The sequence below is a fragment of the Vidua macroura genome, chromosome 3 (assembly GCF_024509145.1).
Source record: "Vidua macroura isolate BioBank_ID:100142 chromosome 3, ASM2450914v1, whole genome shotgun sequence".
Taxonomy (NCBI): domain Eukaryota; kingdom Metazoa; phylum Chordata; class Aves; order Passeriformes; family Viduidae; genus Vidua; species Vidua macroura.
In genome coordinates, this window is record NC_071573.1 from 24,844,255 (window position 1) to 24,864,253 (window position 19,999).

The 19,999-nt window shown below is 37.2% G+C and overlaps 1 protein-coding gene across 6 annotated transcripts in view; it reads left to right on the forward strand.

Annotated features, from left to right (window-relative positions):
- USH2A (usherin) overlaps positions 1–19,999 on the forward strand; it is a 374,152-nt gene that overhangs the window by 278,593 nt on the left and 75,560 nt on the right. For all 6 annotated transcript variants that reach the window (XM_053974132.1, XM_053974137.1, XM_053974131.1 and 3 more), the window contains 7 exons: positions 2,005–2,173; positions 5,129–5,350; positions 10,512–10,735; positions 13,005–13,215; positions 14,051–14,248; positions 14,841–14,995; positions 16,825–17,023. In XM_053974132.1, coding sequence (XP_053830107.1) covers positions 2,005–2,173; positions 5,129–5,350; positions 10,512–10,735; positions 13,005–13,215; positions 14,051–14,248; positions 14,841–14,995; positions 16,825–17,023 — 1,378 coding nt within the window. The remainder of the gene's footprint in view (positions 1–2,004; positions 2,174–5,128; positions 5,351–10,511; positions 10,736–13,004; positions 13,216–14,050; positions 14,249–14,840; positions 14,996–16,824; positions 17,024–19,999) is intronic.

Here is a 19,999-nt window from a genome sequence, read left to right on the forward strand (position 1 = left end):
ATCCACAAAAAGAAGAGGTGGTATTGGGCCAGACAGATCACAGAGGGAGATAACCAGACAATCCCAAGGGGTACAAACTGGGACCAAGAATGCCCGAGAAACATGTGTTTGGCCTCCTTTCATGCAGGCAGGTACAGAATTTCTAACTGCTGTCTCAAGCTCAGGTTGCAGCAAAATGGACAAGACAGAGGGCATTTTTACAAATGTCGAGCACTGTTGCTGAAGGTGACCTATTGTGAGCAAAGTGGCCCAATAAGCCTTGGGTTTGTGTTTTTAAGAATGTTTTTAAGCCACTTGGAAATACAGAGTGACAGGGTAAATTTTTAGATTTCTTTGGAGCCAATTGTAAATGAAGAAAAACTCAGCCTGGAGTGCATGCCAGTCATTGCAAAATATCCAAAAGCTAGGAAGCAGAGAAGAGTTCTAAAGCAGAGTTTTATTTGACATCATAGCTAATGATCTGGAAGAAAGAACAGTAGGTTAATGAAATTCATGGATTAGGTTATATTACCAGTGACAAACTGGACAGCAAAACAATATAATAGTGGTGACAGAGATCCAAAATTCCTGAAAATTATGAAATTCAGCTACATTGGTAGTCTAAAATAGATGCTGAAGGAGAAAGTGCATTGGAAAAGCAGAAAACACTGTCACAATTCAAAGCATATAAAGTTATGAAACCTAAAAATATAATGAGGAAACAGGAACCTCCTGATGTTAATTGTGAGTTACCTATTGTTTATGTATTGTAAATTGTAACTTCAGAACCTAACCTAATACTCCAAGAGTCATGGAATAATGGCCATTCAAAAGTGGACAAAACAAAGCATTATCTCTCTGAAGTCAAATAGAGTTTACAACATCAGAAAATGAATACATTTTTTTATATATTTTTATTAACATTATAATTATAATACAAAAGTGATGCCCTGAGCCTATTAATATGCATTTTAAAAAGTTTTTTTCTCAAGTAATAGTTAAAGTACCTAGGTAAACAAAAGATCCTTCAGAGGAACACTTTCTTTCTTTCTTGCTAAGCTAACCTGATTTAGGACATGGTAAAGGTCAGTAGTGGAAGAGGTCCATTTCAAAAGAAAACAAAGGAGGAACTCTGCTCTAACGTCTCTGCTCTCCTGCCAACTCCATTTCACGTCTAGCTGGAAGAAGCTGATATAAGTTGCACTGGCTGTAGGTTCCAAGTTTACCATTTTTATGGTTATTCTACTGACTGTGCTGTATGATTTGCTGGGTATTCAGTGTGCCATTCCACTGACACAGGAGTAAGTGTACAAATAAATATTTGATTGTTCAAGCATATCATTTCCTCGACAGCACCTAGAAAGAAGTCCACAGTTAAAAGGCCTTTTCAAAATTCATTTCCATATAAATTTTATTCTGAAAAAAAAATCCTTATATAAATACTATTCTCTTGAGATCACATTGTCTGAAGAACTGTGGTCATAATTAAGTGTTCGTGTGCTATGGGAAGATAATTCCACTTATTTTTATGTGAAAGAAAACCCAAAAGCTCATATTGGGAAATACTGTTTTTCAGTTGTAAGTGTTTCATCATACATGAAAAAAAAATAAACAAGAATTGGAAAGGAAAAGAAAGGGTCAGGTGATGGTAGACTAAATCCACTAAATCCACATTGCAATCTACTCCACACTGAGAGACTCAAACAGCCTGCAAGGCATATGAAGATGATTCATATTAATGGACTATTTTATTAAGGTGCAGTATGGTTGAAGGCTATAGAATAGCAGCATCCTGTCAGAAACACAGTAGTTTATTGAAGTCTGATAATGCTGGAGGGCACAGAATTTTAGCCAAGTTACATTTTATTTGACTGCAGTCTTATTAGTGTCTGCAGTAGGATACATGTTTTCATATACGTTGTTTTGCCAGACAACACATTACGTTCTGTTTAACAGATACTGCCTTCTTACTGATCTTCTCTTTTTTTTTTTTTTTTTTTCTTCTTTTTTTTTTGCTACTTCTAGGTATGTTGTAATGGGATTCTGCACGACAATAAACCTGGCTTCCAGTGCTGTGAGGACAAGTACATTCCATTTATTCTTAATTCACCAGGGGTTTGCTGTGGTGGGCAGATACATGCTGTGCAACCGAAACATCAGTGCTGTGCTGGTTATTACACCAGAATTTTAGTAGGTAAGAGACAACTCCTTTCCAGTGCTTGAATGAAAAAAACCAACAAAGTTGATGTATTTGTTACACCAAGGAGAATGAAAACAATAAATGTGAGATTTATCAAGATATATAGATGTTTTCGAGACTTGTGCTCAGTGCAAAGAAAATTGCACTCACTTTACCTTCTAAACATGGTATACTCTGTTTATACAAGAAAGGCTTAATTGATGAAACCTGATGATTGGGTCATTTCCTGGAGAACTAATTTATGCCAAACTATACTTAATTGCAGTAAGTGCTGCATAATGGGGAGAGCAGTTCTGCTTAATAGGAACACCATCAGGCAATTTAGTCATGAAGTTTACTTCTTTGCTTGACTTGACCCCACATGATTTTCCATAGCCATTTCTGTTGTGGACCAATTGTTAGCCTTTGGTGTTGATATTCTGGATGACATCACTTCTACTTGTTTCTACATTGTCTAGTCTTTGTTTCTACTAATGTTACTGATCAAAGTATACCTCCCACGTGCATTAATTGATGGTAATTTATCCTTTTCTTATTCTCTGAGAGGATTGGGAAGTTTGCCAAAAATGGGCTTCTGTGTTACTGTCCAGAGTTTGGTTTTTCAGTTTGTTGGTGGGTCACTGTTGACAGGAAAGGGAGGAAAAGGGGGAGGAGAGATCCCTTTCATGGGGCCAGTGTCCAGAGCATATAACTCTTTGTAGGAAATTGTCAGGTCAGGAGCTAAAATGTTTCCATTACTCATGAGCTGGCACACATTCTGTAGGCTCAGAAATGCTTGACATTTTGCCAACATGTTTAGCAGATCCCAAGTTCTGATCTTTTGAAAAGTAATTAATATATCACAATATTAGAATGCCTTCCATGATGTCATCAGAAAAGTGCTGTCACATGGAAGAACCAGAGAAGTGTATTTTGCTGACCTCGTTAATCTCAGTGTACTGAAATGGAGAGATTATACTGTGACCTCTGTCCCCATCCAGTGGTCTGTGTTAACTAGCTTAATGTTGTTTACATCAAGAAAGAAAAGCACAGTGGAACAAAATGTCTTATGTCTGAAAGTAATTCTTGTTCAGTCAGCAGTCCACAAGCATGAAACAGTGAATGTTTGAACATGATTTGAAACAATTTTTTTCTAAGTATACTTGCTGCATTATTTTTCTATATTCTAAAGGGCAGCAACATGAACACTGTTGGTCACTTTTTTCTTTTTTATTTTTATAAATATGCTAATAACCTCAAGCTAAATGTTAATGTGGGTCATTCTTTGATAAGGATAACAATTAACTGGTAAGACTGCATAGTAGTTTTCAGAGGGAGAACTTTTTCAAGCCTAGCTTGGAATGGAACCCATTTTGAGAGGTTAATGAGAAGGTTACTGATCCTTTGTGTCTTATGTCTAATAGTTCTTTAAAAAAATAGTTTTATTTCCAATAGATGTAAGCTACAGTCTGTGTTTTAATACTTTCTCTAAATTAGCTTCCAAGGAATACAGGAAAATATGATGAAGTACCTAGATGGATTGTATCTATTATACTCTAAAAATTTGTTCTTATCTTTTTTTTTTGGTTATTATTGACTTTATTTGACAAAGTTATTTATACAGGAAACTCTCTAAGCATACATATTTCCCAGATGTTGTTTGGCCAGCTCAATAGCTTGGGATGTGCTGAAGCATAGTGGGCTGGAGGCATGAAGATTACAAATTAGGAAGGCAGCATGTCAGTTTCTGAAACACTTCTACAGAAAGAAGTGCAAACATCCACCCTAGAACTAAGATGAGAGGCAGAACAAATAATGCTACTACCACCCAGGCACCTCTTTGGCAAGGAATGTGGGTAGAAAGGAAAACACTGTAATCTAAGAACACTAAATCATGTTGTCCCTCATCTGTTACAGTCTCAGCACATGTTCATTTCTGACAAAAGCTGCATTGAGTTTGGAGCTCTCTGTCTCCAATTCCCAACCTTTCAGAAGAAAATAACTTGAGATATTTCTTTAAACGAGAAGGATGAGTTTTAAAAATCCAAACACATTTCTTTGACTAACATTCAGGAATCAAAATACTTTAATCAACTCTACTACCCATCTTCAATAGCAAAACAAAACCACTTCTCCTTCCAAATGACATTTGAGCCACAGAAAACATTGCAACACAGAAAAATAATAAAAAAAATTAGAACATTGGATCAGCTCAAGTGCAGACACTAGTGAATGAAAATTATTACCATTTATCGACATTTTTGTATCCTTTATAACAATATGTACTTTGTTCATAGCCCACAGCTTATTCCACCCCACCCCACCATTACAGTGTCAGTCTCATTGGCAGTCTTATCCTAAGGTCTTTTCCTGCAAAAGCTGATGATTCTGCTTAAGTAGCAGCCAAGTCCACCAATTGTGATGGTGGTATTTAATTTTTAAAGTGAGTTTAATCCTTATATTCTCTGTGAGATGAAGTCCTGAGTGACACTCAAACATGAAAAATGCTTTCAACATTGTGAATTGATTCATCAAGACAAGTTTGGAATGATTTTGAAGGAGACAAGAAAATTTTTTGTGAAGAATAAGTAGCCTGATGGTTCTGTTAAACACAGCAAGAATGTGCTCTCTACTGTGCAGCTGCAATTGCAAAAAGTTTTCAGCTCTATAATTGTCATATGCACAGATTATTTTCATTGCTCTTCTCACCTTTGTCTCTGTCATGCTTGTCTTTTGATATCTTACAGAGTCTTGACCTGAATTAATGAATGCACATTTCTTTAATCATTATTACGAATGACTATAATACTTTTATAGCATTCTAAAGCACCGAGTGATTCTGTGCTTTCACATGGAAAGTTCTGTTCATGATACTGTGAATCTAGATTTGTTGCCATCTAATGAAAGCCTCTCAGGAATTTCAAGGGCTATAAATGGATAAAATCTTCAATTCTATTCTTATATTGACAGGAGAAGTATGCTGCCCTAATGAAGAGGAAAACAGAGTTTCGGTTGGAATTGGTGATTCCTGCTGCCAGGGAATGCCTTACTCCACATCGGGCAATCAAATCTGCTGTGGTGGAACCCTGCATGACAGTTTCAATCAGCAGTGCTGTGGTGGAAGGGTCATAAGCATGGACTCAGTCTGTTGTGGTGATGAAAAGGAAGGGACTGCATACAGACCTCTCACAGGTAAGTGATAAGTCCTCAAGAAAAAAAGATCTTAATCTTTCTAAATCTCTTGTGACACCAGCCATTCAGAAGTGACACATTCAGGTTTAAAGCGTGTGTGGCAATTTGTTAAAATGTCGTTGCACTTTAGTCACCTATTTTGCTATACTACAAAATGCTGAGCTTGCAGTAACCTTCTCTGCCTTTGTGCAAAAGCTGCAGGGGCTGAAGAAACCACACAATTCAAAAGGAGTGAATGATCTTTCCTTGTGCAAGTCAGGAAACAGGACTGGTCCCCTCTGTGAGGTTAGATTGACCACCTTGTGCCACCATGCATCCCAGTGCAGGGATTTTCCATTTGCTCTGGAAATGTGGGGTAGTCACCTGGAAACTGAAGATTGCAATGGTGTCTGCTTGGTGGTCTATGTGACTCCCTTGTGTTCATCCCTTACATGGGGCTAAACCTGCTTTAGTTTAAAATTAACAAAAAATTAATCCCCAGCACTACTCACTGGCTCACCTGGTGTATCCCATTAATTTCTTGGAAATTATAGGAAATTACTCCATCATTCAGAGGTACAATCCGAACCCTACTTCCTTATAAAACACTTTGCGACTATCTGAGGACAGACATTGGAGGTATTATTAGAAAACCTATTCAGATACTTTAATGTGTCTTTTCTTTCCACAGTTATTAGACAAATTATATCCCATCAGCCTTAGACTTTCTTAGCCTGACAAAAAGACTTCAGAAACTATGGTGGTGTTAAAAGGGAGCCTGATTTCAAAATACAGAAATAATGAAGGTTTAGTACCCAGCTATGCTTGGTGTACAAAGCTGAGTGATGGTGTGTGCCAGTTCGAGCCTCTTATTTATACAGCTAAGAATCTTAATATATAACTAAGAATCCAGATGTGAAGGTTGAACTTCTCCCTTCCCCAAAAAATAAGCTCTGTCTCCAGTTAATTTTTTGTATTCCCTGGATCCTTCAGTGGCTCTGGTATTAGGAGCACCCTTGTTGGGTGCTGACTGTCAGGATGAGCTAATCAAATGAGTATTACCATCGTTTCTGTGGTTTCCATGCTATCCTTCCCTTCCACTGGCGACTCATGGTGTGAGCTGTGAGCAGCACTGCTTGCATGATTTTAGCTCCCTCTCATTGTGATCCCTAATTGTGCTTGATCTACAGCATCCATGGTCTCAGTACCAGCTTTGAGCAAGGCCCTCTTGCATAGCCACGCATTGTGCGGCTGCCACAGGACGGGGCTGGCTCATAAAACATCTCTTTATGTACTTTATTACTTAAACTCTTTTATTTGCCTGCAGGAGCCCTTTAACAAAATCACATTGAATTGACTTTCTCACACCAAATCAAATCTCTCTGGTCCCAGTTCAGTTGTCTTTGTCAATATGTATTTTATAAATGGAGTGAATTAACAGATGCTGTTGGAACAGAACTGCTGGGGTAGCGTTTATGTTTTTACTGCTCTCTCTGGGCAGATGAGTTGTGTAGGAGTGTAATACAGGTATCTTGGGATGAAAGTTATGTTCTTCATTTCAGTATATATGTATTCTTAACAGGTTTTTTTCCTTAAATATATATATTTTAAAAACCTTTATATCTCTCTTTTTAAAATGTGTTTAGCCTATAGCGCTCAATCATTTACACTATTTTTCCCAAGAATGGGTCGGGATGACATTTTTTTGGCTATTGAAAAAGAAAACAGTGGCTTTTTTCATCGCTCATGGGTTTTGTGTGAGGACTTTACGCTGTGAGCCAGCACAGAGCTGAACACAAATACAGGTTTGAAAGATGAATTAACACCACAGTTGAAAGAGATCGTACTCTTTTGCATTAAACATAGAATAGATTTTGTGGTTTCTTATCATATCATATAGATCATGCTCAATTGGTTTTTGCTTAATTTCTTGGAGTAATTCAGCCTTGCTAAATACATCATGAAAATGCACAAGCCAGGCACAAAAATCTACCTGCTTCCTATCCTAATTATTGTAATTATTCTAATGGAAAAAATGTTCTTACACAAAAACATAATTTACTTATCATTGGCAAATGGATAAGTAGAATTTTGCAAGAATATGGTAATTGGAAGGCTGATCTCATTGTCTGGAAGGAGAAGAGGTAACAGGGGTGGTTTTATGCAAAAGCTGAATTGCTTCTGAAGCACTGTTTTGCACTTGGTAATGAATGCCATAGCTAAAAATCCAGTGACAATTTAAAGCTTTTGTTTGAGAGCTTTAAATCCTTCCAAAACAAGCATACGAGAAAAACTTGATCACTAAAAGTGCAAGCCTTGTACACAATCTCTTTTTGTTGCATGACCAGTTAAAAATCAATGTCTTTTTGCTGAATCTAGATCCAGGTTTGCTGGATTAAGAGCTTGAATCACAGAACTTTTTCATTTGCCATTACATACCTTTTTTCAGAGACTCTGCCTTGCAAAAAGATATTTTCATCTATCCCACATTAATTTTTTTCTCTTTATTTATTAACTGCTCTTTTCTTAGTTTTCTTTTTTCGCCCCTCGTTGGCCTTGTCTAGTGGGGTGACCATAGAGACATCTACTGGCAAAGGCTGGCAGTGGTGAACATGCACATCCTGCACCCCACTGCTGCAGTGTGATTATCCAAAGTTCTCTATTTCTGGCTATAAAGGATAATGTCAGCTAAAACTACTCTTGGATTTTCTCTCTTTTTTTTTTTTTTTTTTTTTTTGCCTTTTAATGCCACTATACTGAGATCCCAGACTCACGAAAGATGACACTTTGTAGTGTTGTGGTACCTGATCTGTAATAGTTGCAATACCTGCATGTAAGCCAAGGATTTTTGGAGTAGTTTGCAATGTACACTGGCTCTGTATTTTGTTGATCCTCTATTCTGGCTCCAAAGGCTAAGCCTTTTAATACTCATTTTTTCCCTTTTGAAAGCATTGGTTTTGCAGATTTACTAAATTAGTAATTCATCACTCAGCTAGGTTTATAAATTTTTTCAGTTGCTGGGGATGAACATGAAATAATTGTTGACAGAAATCAGTGTTAGCAGGAAGTGTCTTTTCCAGTCCATGGATTTTCTTTTTGCTATAATGCATTACGTGCCTATGAAACATAAATATATAAAATATGACACACACATTCCAGCTGAGTTACAAACAAATAGTTTAAATTTTGATATTTTGCTGTATTCAGCAAGGGTTTATAGGAATTTCTGGATCCTTAGGCAATTGAATAAAGCAATTTTTAGAAGGCAAATCAATCCATCAATATTACATGGTCCTATTTTGTTTTTCTTGGAGCATATTTAAAATTGTACATTTGAGGTGTCAAGGTTCAGGAGTCAAGTGCTACATGTGATAAATTAAGGAAAGGTCAGAGGCTATGCAATGCAGTTTCAGAAGATTGTCTACCTCTGCCTTTGCAGCTCATTCATGCTGAAGTGATGCACTCTGGGAATTACTACCAAACTCTGCTCTGCAACATCTGCTCTCCCTAAGTGAGTTAGTGCACGTCAGACATCTTTATGTCAGAATATTGCAGTGATGGATGCAGTCTTCAGAAAATGCTGCATAAAAATCTGGTGTGCCGTTCTGGCCATTAAGTGAAATTACTATTTAAATTAATGGCGCTGTCACAGTTTATCTGTGCAAAGAATGAACGCTGATTAGGGTATTAAGTAATTAGCAATTTATCACACTGGAACAAGGTTGATAATAATTAAAGAAGTAATGGTTTACCAAAGAAACTAGAAAGGGAGTCACTTCTTGTTATGTGAGTGAAATCTTGGCTGAAAAATTTAATTCAGTTAAACAAAGATGAGGTTCAGAGTGAAAGAATACAGCTTTGTTTGTTTCAATAGAAAAACAGTTCATTATCAAAATTTTAGCTTGCCTGTCAGAAGTCCTTTGGGGCTGTCTGAGTTGCTTATTAGTATTGAATTGAGTCATTTTCTGCATTAATTCTCTCTTTAAAATTGGTAGAATCCTAGGATATTTTGGAAAAAGGGTGTGAACATGAGGAAATATTTTACCTCTTGAAGAGCTGGTGATCACAGTTTGATTGCTGTGAATAGTACCAGCCCTGAAAAAAGGTAAAGAATGCTTTAGCAGGATCACACCTTTAAAGATTAATTCTCGTTATGTATTACTTCTAAGAGAGATTTGCTGCAATAAATAGCAGTGAAAAAAGTGGCCACTCTTGCACATGTTTTAAATGCCAACATATAACAGAAATGACGTCAAACACAAACTAGTTTGTAGACGTAACAGTATATCACAGCCCTGTTCTTTGTGTGATACCTTCCTAGTTCAACTAGTAATAACATTTATTTCATTGCCACTTGTAGAGGAGTTTGCAGTGTTTGATTCTGGGTTAAAACTTACCCCTTTCTTTAGATGGTGTTGGGTTCAATACTAGTATTTCATGTGAATATGTGGAAAATTGCAGTGGTTATGATGAGCTCTTATTTTAAAAATGGAATTAGTAAAACCAGAAAAAAGACAGTGGAATTAATTCTGGCAGCTTATCAACTCCACTGTAGAAATGCAAATTATATATAGATATCAACTTCTTGAATGATAATTCTCTGTATTAGATGACTGAAGCTTCACTGTGGGTATTTTCCAAATGACCCATTCTGTTCTAGGTACCTAATATGAACCCCTACTTTAAAATATAGAAGATGTGATAAATTCTGGAATGCACTGTTGGAAGATGGCCATGTGAGGCAGGTGTGAAGGAGACCTGAGTAGAAAGTACATGGAAAGCTTTCTCAGTTTTTACATTCTACAGGAAATTTTCATCAACAATCCATCTCCAGCCCACTGTGGCCGGTATGTTGGTGTGGTATTCCATAGCAAAGTTCCATAAAAAGTTCAGGAGTGGTGAACATTGATTGTAGGGTGCCCTGTTTATTTCTCTAATTCTTGATTGTTTTCAGTAGGTCTGGAAGTCAGGATGCTTACTTCAGTCAGCATTTGAATTTAATCTCACTTGTGAATTTAATCTCACGTTTGAATATAATCTCACTTTAGCTACATCTGCATAATTCCAGCTGCTGGTGGGTTTATGCCAAGATATACTGCATTGTGAGCTTTCTACTTTCTTATATACTTGTTTACTTAAATTTCATATTTAGATTTTTTTTTTGTTTGTTTGTTAATTTCAGGGATGTTCTGTTGTGGGCAAGAGTATGTGAATAAGTCAGATACCATATGCTGCTCAGGTTCCAGTGGTGAGTCCCTAGCACATGTTAGAAAGAATGACCAAGTGCCAGTAAAATGCTGTGAGACTGAACTTATTCCAAAGAGCGAAGAATGCTGTAATGGAGTTGGATATAATCCTTTGAAATATGTTTGCTCTGACAAGATTTCAGCTGGAATGATGATGAAGGTAATTGATAGAAAATCTCTCGGTAGCTCTGATTTGATGATGGAAAGAGAAATACACTGTTCATAACTATTTTTCTAAAATAGGAATATAAAAACTCTTGTGTGCATTATTCATTTTCACATTACATCCATATTAATACCGAATGAGTTCGCCATGATTGATGTTATTGCAATGAATTCTAAAGGAATTAATAATGATTAGCTGCCTCTGTGAAGTGTTGCCCAGCACTTCAGATTAGTACAGTGGCTAAAAGCTGGCATGCTAACAAGACTGACATGTATAGCCAGTTTCCTTTCTGTGACCACTGTTTCTGATGATGTTCATTAAGTGGAAATTAAAATCGGATGGCCAGTTCTGAAGTATAAAAATGCTCTAACATTTCAATTTTGGCAGGCAGTAGGACATGATTCCCCAACCCCCTAAAAAAAATCCACATAAAAACCTCAAAAATAAAAATAAAGCAACTGACATTTTCTGATGGACTTAATCCTGATCCTGCAGAAAATCAGGGCCCATTTTGCCATAAATTTCAGCAGTATTAGGATAGGTCCTTTCACGCCTAATGAATTATATAGTTTATTCTCTTTCTATTTTAATGTCTGAGTGAATCATAAAGGCTAATTTGGTGTTTTCCAAAATTGCCCTGTGTCTGTAGGCATCAGCATGAGACAATTTTGCCTGCAACTCCAAGTTGAATTCAACAGAAATATCCAAGAATTAGCATCTTAGTGTTATACATAAGCCGTAAAAACATTCTCCATTTTTATTATATATATGTATGTTCTTTTTATAAAATTGTATTTGTATTTATGATAAGAGAGGGAGAGAGAAAGTGAGGGAGAAAAAAGAACATCAGATATTGTGAATTATACAATATGGAAATCAGAAAGATATTGTGGAATTTACCAAATGCTTAAGAGAAATAAAACAGACCCCATCCTGCCATATGCAGGTGTTCCTATATCCTTGTTGTTCACCTGCTAAGTTAATACAGAAATATTTCTTACATCTTTGCGTTTTCATGTCAAGGTTTTCATGTAATTTCATTTTCAGACTGAATAATTTTCTCCTAGAGAAAATCCAGACATTGTGATGAGTCAGCTCAGTTCCTCAATGCATTGTATTAGTAGCTCATGCAAGGAAAAAAATGGCTGAGAACAGGTTAATGAATTCTGGTAGATAACACACCAGATCCCTGCCTTAGGTATAAAGTATAAACAAAGGAAGTGCTTTGTATTTCACTTACCCACAGTAGAAAAGAGATAGCAGTGCTGGCTCTTTGAGATGTATAGATTTACTAACAGCAAAAGGACTGATAGTCTGACACATTTTGCAGCTACTTTACATGGGAATGCAATCTATCTATATCCTGCATCCTATATGGATATCTATCACAACATATTTTTTTTGTGGAAGTGCCAAATTTGGCAAGTTAAATTATCTGAAGTTTCTAATCAGCTAAGAAGCTAATTTCAATAGGTGAATTAAGGAAGCATTAGATATAATCTGTTTGGTTTTCCTTCTGAAGTTTATGACGTAATGGGCAAAAATATTTGTTGCAAATTTGGCAGTACATTTCTTTCTGCAGCAACCTATATTTTATGAGAATTATTGCTCTCTAGCTTATGGTTTGGCAAAAATATTATTTCATGAATTTTAATGGAAAGTTGTGGACGTTCAGTGTATATTTCTTTGAATTGTATTTTATGGGTTAAGTCTTACATCTTTATGTTTGCAGAGGTCTTCTTATTGCAGCAAAGTTTCTGTTTAGTAGTGATGTGGCAGAAGATATGATTTATAAAGCCCATGGATAGAGTTCTCAGCCTCAAAAGCTGCCAAGGACTTGCACAGAGCCCTCTTGCGTACTTGGCAAGCTGTGTGAGGGGCTGGGAATTTGCTACTGATTTGCCACAGGATATTGGCCTTTGCAAGAACAGAATGTTCAAATTCTGGGATAAAATCCTTTTGTCATTGATTCTAGACTCTTCTGCTTTCAACAAATCCAGCCATTTGCGCTTCCAGTAATTAAAATTCGTGATGCTTTTATCCAAAGACCCTAAAAAATCTGTTTCTTTTAGAAAAGATTATAGAAACATCAATAATCAAAGACAGTAGACAGACCAAAGGCTGAAAGGGTCTCCCATATGCTAGAAATATCAGTGGTGGCATGGTTTTTGTGTTATATAAAGATAGAGAAATACTAATGGAAGCATTTATAGAGAAAGGAAAATGTGGGAAATATATTTAAATTTCCCCGTGTATTCCTTAGGTAAAAGAAGAATGCAAGGCTAATGTCCTTTGCCCTTTATCTATGGAGGAAACAGCACATTGTGGAAAGTGTGACTTTGATCCTAAGGAGAATATCTGTGCATGGATAAAAGGTTCACAGAGTGCTACAGAAACTGAGGTAGAGGAAGGTGTGTGTCCAGCAGAAGAGAAGACTGTCTACACTGGAGGTCCATCACAATATTCATTTACAGGTAAGGAGAAGTGGCAGACCAGACTGGTGATTTGTTAGTATAGATAATTTGCTCTGGAGAGAAAGATGGCCTGAATGCTCTCAGATACCCCAATTAAACGTGAGACAATGTGAAGAAGGACGTGAATCTTCTGGAGCGAGTCCAGAGGAGGCCATGAAGATGCTCAGAGAGCTGGAGCATCTCTGCTATGCAGACAGGCTGAGACAGTTGGGGTTGTTCAGCCTGGAGAAGAGGTTTCAGGGGGACCTTATCACACCTTCGAGTACCTAAGAAGGGGGGTCTGCAAGAGAGTTGGGGAGGGACTTTTTACAAGGGCAGGTAGTGATAGGACAAGAGGAATGACTTTGAACTAAAAGAGGGCAGGTTTAGATGATATGTTAGGAAGAAATTCTTTACCGTGAGGATGGTGAGGCACTGGAAGAGCTTGCCCAGAGAAGTTGTGGTTACCCCATCTCTGGAATTGCTCAAGGCCAGGCTGGATGGGTTTTGAACAACCTGATCTAGTGGAAGATGTCTCTGCCCGTGGCAGAGGGGGTGGAACTAGATGGTCTTTAATGTTGCTTCCAACTCAGGCCATTTTATGATTCTATGAATTGTAGTGAAGCAGAATTCTTTTAAGAAGTAATCTGTGAATTGGGGCAGAGGCTTCAGGGATATGCAATGAGCAAAATGCAATGAGTACCTAACATGTAAACCTGCTTTCAAAAAAGTTAATAACAGTTATGGCCCTGTCTAAAGAATAACATCCATTTCTATTTGTAAATCCAGGGGGAAAAAAAGCTATTTTGTATTTTGATAAGACTGAGATGATCCAGATGTAATTTTCTTTTTCTAGATGTGAACCTCGAACCTTTTGTCACATATGAGTACAGGGTGGCTGCTTGGAATAGCTATGGAAGAGGTTTCAGTGAAATTAGCAGAGCTGTCACTAAGCAAGATGTGCCACAGGGTGTAAGACCACCAAAATGGGCCAAAGTAGATAATCGGGAAGACATGATACTTCTGGACTGGGAGGAACCACTTCAACCAAATGGTATTGATATATTTGTTTAAAGCGGTTTTTTCTATCATTCCAGTGGCTGTGTTCCAAGATCAGGAAACATATCTTAATTAACCCCTGTCACTGAAGTACACATATTCCTAAACTCTGCAGGAAGGTTTTGTTCTAGGTTGCTATAATATTCATTGCAAGTAAGAGGAGAGTCTTCTTCACAGAAGACAATTTATTATGTCTTCACAAAGTGTCAAAAAGCCTCTTTTGAGAACAGTTGCAATAATAAGTATGCAAATATGATCAGAAAATTACAATCATCCTAAAAAATACTTAGGGATTCAGGGGTAGGGAGGGTGGTACTTATGTTTGTTTCAGGAAATTTTGCTTATTATTTTCAAACTGTGAGGAAACTCGATAGAGGTCTCACTAAAAACTGAGATCTACTCAGATGCTGATGCAGATGCTGAGGAAAGTAGCTGGTAGTTGACATTTAGCATTTAGTCACAATTATTATCTGCTACTGTGGTCATGTAGATATTTCACTGAATGTTTTCTGTATGCAGAGTAGGTTATTATCTCATCACACAGGACCTCTCAGCTAACAAAAGGGAAAACTTTCGTTCTGCAATAGGTCTTATTATTCACTACATCATCCTCCGAAACGGAATCGAGCACTTTAGAGGGACAGAAATGAGCTTCACAGACACCGGGGGTGTCCAGCCATACCAAGAGTATTCCTACCAGCTGCGAGCCTGCACTGTTGCTGGTTGCACAGACAGCAGCAAGGTTAGTGAAACTGGGCTTAATGGGAACTGGTGCCAGGATTTTATCAGCCAGTGTGGCAACACTCAAATGCTTTCGGAAAGGTGTAATTTGAAGACATGCTGATTATTGAGTAAGTGAAAAAAACATCAATAATCTGATTTGGATTCAGCTACTGACAGGTGAATATTTGGAACCCCAGGTTGATACAAGCAAATGGAAGAAGAAAGCAGTATCTCAGTCTTGGCAAAGCTGAAATTGCACTGTAGGAAATGATGTTTGTTAAAGAGAAAGCTGTACATGGCAGAATAGAGTAAAGAATATTAAAATGTGCCTTCTCTAAACCTAGAAATAAAATTTTTGCTTCTCACTAGGAGGTCTATAGCCTCTTCTTCCTTGCTATTTCTTAGATCATCTGCTTTAGTTATAGTCTAGCAATTTGTTCAACAAATTTCTTACTCTTCCACTCCAGTGGAAAAGCCTCCTTTCACTATATTACTCTTTGCTGGCTTTCTATATCTGCACCTACTTCAGGCTTTATTGTCCCTTTGTGTGCAACCTGCCTCACCTTCAGTTTTAAGCAAACAGGATCTCTTACCTCCCTTTCTCACAGTTTCATTTCCTTTTGTATCACTTTGAATTATGGATGCCTTTCACCAACATTACTACTTAACCAGCTCTGGTTTTTATTCTGCAAAGTACCTGCCTTATTCATCATTTGCAAAAATTATTTCTTTAGTGACCTCTTTTTCACAATATTATTCTTGCCTCTTTGAAAATGAATTTCTAGGACTACAAGGGTAAGGGTAAGGTCTGTGGGGGCAGAGGTAGGGAGTAATGACTATGTTTTGTAATTATTATATCTGTGTGATTTTTTTTTATTTGCTGGTGTTTAAATGTTTGGGTTTTTTGGTTTTTTTTATTCATGCAAATCTCAGCCAGAAGTCTAAAATAAAAAACACTGATGTAGAGGGATGAAGATGGGTGGATAGTCCTCTGCCTGCACACAGAGCTGTGGTCTGGAAACTATGTAGGCAGTTGCTGCAACCACTGACCTGATAATAAATCCTGCTTATTTCACTTGCCTGTAATTAAGGACTTTACTGTTGCAAACACTGAAGTCTGCAAGTGGGGACTGATACCACCAAATGCACTAAGACAATATATTATAGAGGGCACATTTTATATTTACAGCATAATATAAATACTTTATGGTGGTAATAACAGAAAAAGAAAAGTGATTCTCAAAGAGAAAACGTTCTGACTCACTTATTAAACCAATGTAATTTGGAAATGCCTCTTCTGTAGCTGATGGTGAAGATGTGTCAATAGAAAATTACCTTTTTACTTTTTTTTTTTTTAATAGAAAGAACTTAACAAGTGCAAACTTATCCTATCTTTCAAAATCTTTAGATTCCTTACAGAAGTATGGAGTTGCAGATAACTACAATAGAGTTCAGATTGCATGGGATATATGGAGGCTTAGCCCCATGTTTACTGGTGCTTAAAATATATGAAATCAGGCAGTTAAAATGCAGAGACACTGACAAACCATATGGAAGAGAGTTATCAAGAGTTTTCAAGCAATACACTTTTTGTTGTTTCACCCTGTGCCATACACTGGAGCTAAAACGTGGTGAGCCTGTTGTGATAAATTGGAGACACAGACTTATGTAATGTATTCAAGGTCAGATTTCATTGTGAAAAAGGAGGAAAAAAGTAACTACTTCTCCAGCCCCTTGGTAATGATATGCCAGCCCAAACAACATTTTAAAACAAAAGTGACATTCTCATTGATCATGGTATCTAGTGTACTATTACATTAAATTGCTGTTTAATTCATATGTCTTCAGGTAGTTGCAGTCACTGTCCAAGGAGTCCCCGAGAGCGTTCAGCCGCCAGAAGTCAGTGCTCTGAACTCCACAGCGTTACATTTAAGCTGGGGTGCACCCAAGAAACCAAACGGGATCATCAGAGAATACCAGATCAGTCAAGTGGGGAGAGGACTTATATACATTGATGCTGCAGGCAGAATGCAGCACACAGTGTCAGGTAAGGAGGCAGAGCTCTTTGACAGGCTAATGCCCTGTCCTTAAGATATAAGACAGTATTAATATATTAAAAGTGCTACTTGTCAGTAACTTTGAAGTCCCCAGCACTGTGCACAGTTTGGAATGCTTTATCATGACTTTACACATCTTAAATTTATTTTTTTCCAATCTCTTTCATTTCTAGCTGCTGTTTGTTAAAATATTAATATATTTAATTTCAAAATTTTAAAATAAATCTATCCAGCTCAACTGAAGATGCATGCTTTGTAGTGTGCTCAAGGACTTAAATATTCTGTGTAGGCAGCCATCCCTTCATACAGATGCAACTCCCTCTTTTAACATCACTGATGTGCAGCAGTGCAGCTGTGAATGTGTAGCAGTGTAGGATCGAGAAGGATCCAGCAGTACTTTATGTCTGAGATAATGAAAGGAAGACAGAACAGGAAAGATCCTGAGTTCTGTTTATAATATTATATATTGCTTATGGCCATTTTCTAAAAACTTTATGAAAGCAGCTTTATTCCAGGGATTCTGTGGGAAAGTTTGGCTCAGAACTCAAATGTATTTTTTCACATATTCAATTTTTAGTTATTTTTGAATGTTACACTGAGCCAAAATTCCTCATAGAAATGCTTCTGTTGAACACAGAGCGGGAGCATAAGCATTATGGGATATATTTTATTTTCATGCTTTGACCTTAGGTTGCTCATTAAATTTTTATATCTCACAAATACATTAATTTTTTCCCTAGTTTTTTGCCCCACAAGTAGGAAATTTCGAGATTCCTATGTTGTACACACCATATGACAGCCAGCCAAAGAGCAGAATTTGACTTAGGGCACATAAATCCTCTAGAGCATAGATGGCACTCTCAAATACTCCTCAAAGCATGAGTCCTGAGTCAGGGTGGATCCCTTAGTGCTTTAAAAGAGTTTGTCTCTGCTGTAGTCACTCACAGAAGAGCAAGATTGCTGTTCCTCTTTGACAATATCATGCTCAAGTGTGAAATTCATCAACGATGTATTACTCCTATCTCCATATTCAGTGCTTCTGGACATGAGATATTAGCTGGAGTTGTTGGTATATGTTTTAGAATTGCTGTTGTAAGTTTACACTGCAAAGAAGGAACATTCCAACAAGGAATGATTTATCAAACCCATTGAAAAGTATTTCTCATGCTCCTCCAAGGCAGTTATATCTCCATTTTAATGCCAACAATACTTAGCAGTTGGAAGTGAGAGGAGATTAAATTAATTCCTGAGAAACAAAGATCTTTTTTTTCTTTTGTGTGCCTGTTCTGTTAAGCCACTGTCCAGTGCGGTCATGTTAAGCCAGGAATGAAATAAGTGATCATTCCTCCTGACAGTCGTAATCAAATCTTTTTGCTGTTTGCTGCAGGAGCTTCCTTGGGTAATAATGTGGAATTCATGAGAGTGATTTAGCGATGTGGGTAATTATTGCTCTCTAAATTAAAAGAATACGATAAAAGAATCAAATTCACTTCATACATAATCTCAAATGTTTGAACTGTTTGTTTTATTCCCTGTGGATGTATGTTTCGATTTTCCCATTATCCTTGTTTTTTCTTTTTTTTTTTTTTTTTTCCTCTCCAAAACGGCCTGCTTTTCCCTGAGCAACAGTTGAACATTAATGAAGCTGTAGCATTAGTATTTGTGGAGACTTTGAATCTCGGGTCTCACAAATGGCAGACGTGAAGGCGAGCACCTTGCCACGGCACCATTGTCTTGCTGCTTATTTTTAATTACATCAAAGCTTCGGAAACATGATCCCAGAAATGCTTTGTGGGAATAGCGGTGAATGTGCTCATCATGTGAAATCCATAAATTGCTTATAATCCTCTCAAGATGTTAAAAAAAGCATTAAGTAATTGAAGACAGGAAGTCCTCAGTTAATTATTTAGAGGTGTTATCAATGCTTTAAGCAAACTGAAGCATTTTCTGCTATCTCACTGAGTTGAATGCCACTGGGACCTAGGGGCAGCAGCCATCATCTTCTCATATTCTCTAATGCAAACAGCACATGGCAGCTTGTCAATAAAAGACCTTTTTATATCATTTATTACTGAACACTTCCAGTACCCTGTACAGAACAATTTGGATGACAGTTATGCCATTGTTTCACTTTGTGTTACTACTACTTTACAAATGGGCCTGTTAATGCTTTGCAGTGGGGCCAGGCAGAGGGTAAGACTGAGGAAAATAATTAGGGGAATTGTAAAAGAAAGCCAAGAGTGCCCTCTTCAGCAGCAGCAGGTGGGTTTATAGAAAAGGTTCTTCTCAACTCCCCCCTTTTAATACACCAAAGTTAATATCCCAAGTAAGAGGCTTTATCAGCAATTTGTAGGATCATTTTTAGGTCAAAACCAAGGAAGATAATGAATATTTATTTTAGTAAAATAAACAATGGTATGAATACTTTACGACTGAATAGCTTGAAATTCTTTCATCTGAACATATTCTCCATTTCAGGGTGATGAAATCTGAAGAGATACCAAAGTGTTGTCACTGGTCAAGTCTATCTCCATATGCAGCACGGAATCATTAATAATATTTATCCGAAGGAAACTCTTGGGGGTGAAGGGGTTCTGTGAGGCTGTGGTCAGCAATCTGACATCCTCCTGAGTAAAATTCCCACGGTGGGGCCCAGGAATGTTATCCTGGGAGCTAATTACTGACCTTGCTGGAGCCATACCCACAAATGGAGACAAACAGTATCAGAGGGAATTGATTTAGCTAATAGTACAATGCATTCTTAAAAAAACAAAAAAAAAACAAAAAAAACACTGTTCCACAGTCTTTTGGCAAATGACAAATGCTGCAACAATATAATAGACTGCTTAAGTTGACCAAAAAAAAAAAAATTTAAATTCCCCACATTAATAAACCAAAAAAGAAGAGGAGGGGAGAAATATGCTCTGGTGAACAATCAAGTAGAGACATTAGAAAAGCAAAATTCT